The sequence below is a fragment of the Electrona antarctica genome, assembly GCF_951216825.1.
Source record: "Electrona antarctica genome assembly, contig: scaffold_103, whole genome shotgun sequence".
NCBI lineage: Eukaryota > Metazoa > Chordata > Actinopteri > Myctophiformes > Myctophidae > Electrona > Electrona antarctica.
The window spans coordinates 39,814-41,965 of record NW_027637143.1 but is presented as its reverse complement, the minus strand read 5'-3'; the positions used below and the strand labels follow the sequence as shown (position 1 = coordinate 41,965).

At 46.5% G+C, this 2,152-nt stretch overlaps 1 protein-coding gene across 1 annotated transcript; it reads right to left on the bottom strand.

Annotated features, from left to right (window-relative positions):
- Positions 1 to 821: 821 nt before the first annotated feature.
- Positions 822 to 1,879, bottom strand: LOC306919129 (nuclear factor 7, ovary-like). The gene has a single exon (XM_079531964.1). It carries the CDS (start codon positions 1,802 to 1,804, stop codon positions 1,130 to 1,132), a length of 675 nt encoding a protein of 224 aa, XP_079388090.1. The 5' UTR covers positions 1,805 to 1,879; the 3' UTR covers positions 822 to 1,129.
- Between the last annotated feature and the right edge of the window lie 273 nt (positions 1,880 to 2,152).

Below are 2,152 nucleotides of genomic sequence, written 5' to 3'. Positions count from 1 at the left end.
GTTTCAGCTAACCCTAACCCTAACCCTTTAACCCATGTTGGACTGAGGACGATTCTACCAATGTTTTATACATCCTGAGAGTTTCAGCTAACCCTAACCCTAACCCTTTAACCCATGTTGGACTGAGGACGATTCTACCAATGTTTTATAAATCCTGAGAGTTTCAGCTAACCCTAACCCTAACCCTTTAACCCATGTTGGACTGAGGACGATTCTACCAATGTTTTATAAATCCTGAGAGTTTCAGCTAACCCTAACCCTAACCCTTTAACCCATGTTGGACTGAGGACGATTCTACCAATGTTTTATAAATCCTGAGAGTTTCAGCTAACCCTAACCCTAACCCTTTAACCCATGTTGGACTGAGGACGATTCTACCAATGTTTTATAAATCCTGAGAGTTTCAGCTAACCCTAACCCTAACCCTTTAACCCATGTTGGACTGAGGACGATTCTACCAATGTTTTATAAATCCTGAGAGTTTCAGCTAACCCTAACCCTAACCCTTTAACCCATGTTGGACTGAGGACGATTCTACCAATGTTTTATAAATCCTGAGAGTTTCAGCTAACCCTAACCCTAACCCTTTAACCCATGTTGGACTGAGGACGATTCTACCAATGTTTTATAAATCCTGAGAGTTTCAGCTAACCCTAACCCTAACCCTTTAACCCATTTTGGACTGAGGACGATTCTACCAATGTTTTATAAATCCTGAGAGTTTCCTTGAAAAACCCATGTTTCTGTCAGTGGTTCTCCAACATTTTCATGTCAAGGACCCCCAGACTTATATGTAACTGGCTGCCGACCCCCATCTGAAAATATGTACTGTAGTTCCAGGGACCCCCCCCCCCCCCCCAGAAGCAAAGATTTGAGTTAGTATCGCTCTGAAAGTATATGTTCAAACATTTGCGCCAAAAATAGCAGACCTACAAGCTCGTATCACGGCAACTCTGTGCAGCACTATGAGCTCGTAGATCTGCTATTTTTCAATAGCTAAAGTATAACAAATAATGCTTAAAACACCAAAAGGGGTTCCCGTCCAGAATGGGTTTAAGACTCAATGTCTGAGTGACTCAATGACTGACTGTCCATCATCCTCATCATCATAAACATCATCATAATCATATCATATGATCATAACATCATCATCATCATATCTACCCACAGTTACACTGATCTTCCCTGGTAACATCTTCAGAGGGACAGTTTCGTCCAGAGTGCGCATGAATGGAAAGAGTGTTTCGGTGAAGGTGTGTGTGAAGGTGTGTATGTGTGTGTCAGTATCAGGATCACAGAATGACAGCTTTCCTTCATCCCAGTCCAGCTGGACTCTGATCCTCTGAGGTTTCTGCTTCAGTGAGAGATCAGTGGATGACCCTGAGGAGCATGCCATGTATTTGCCAAATCGTAGCTCTATTCTCCAGCTTGGACCCCCTCCGTTTCCCTGCCTCTGGTAAGACTCTGCTAACACACCCACTTCCCAGTATGTATTGTCTCCAACCTCAACATCCCAGCTGTGAGTCCCTGAGTTAAAGCCCTCAGAACCCAGGACCATGGGCAAGGAGTCAAACCTCTCTGGGTTGTCCGGAACATCCCGATATTCCCGTCTCACACTGGTCAGATCATCCGACAGGGTGAGTAATAGATGGGCCGTGTTGTCCAGGATGACGGGAGTGTAGGAGACGATGTCCCTCATCTTGTCCCAGACTCTGAAGGCCAGGTTGCCCAGGTGTTTGGCCTCGTCTATCAGCGCTCCCGAGACCGGCTGTGGGTCCTGCAGTGTGAGCTGGACTCTGTCCATGGTGGTCTTGTAGGTGGTCTTGGAGGTGGTCCAGAGCTACAAATATCTGGGCGTGCAATTGGACAACAAACTGGACTGGACTGGGAACACAGATGTCTTATACAAGAAGGGCCAGAGCCGGCTTTACTTCCTGAGGAGGCTCAGCTCCTTTGGTGTGTGTAGGACTCTGCTGAACATGTTCTACCAATCAGTGGTGGCCAGCGCAGTGCTGTATGCGGTGGTATGTTGGGGGGGTAATATCAAGGAAGGCGACAGCAGGAGGCTGAATAGGCTTATCAAGAAAGCTGGATCTGTCCTTGGTACCACCTTGAATACTGTGGAGGAGGTGGCCAAAAGCAGGATGAAGAC

What these genes read in the sequence shown, in the direction of transcription:
- LOC306919129 (XM_079531964.1), bottom strand. Translation starts at nt 1,804, where the DNA reads ATGGACAGAGTCCAGCTCACACTGCAGGACCCACAGCCGGTCTCGGGA.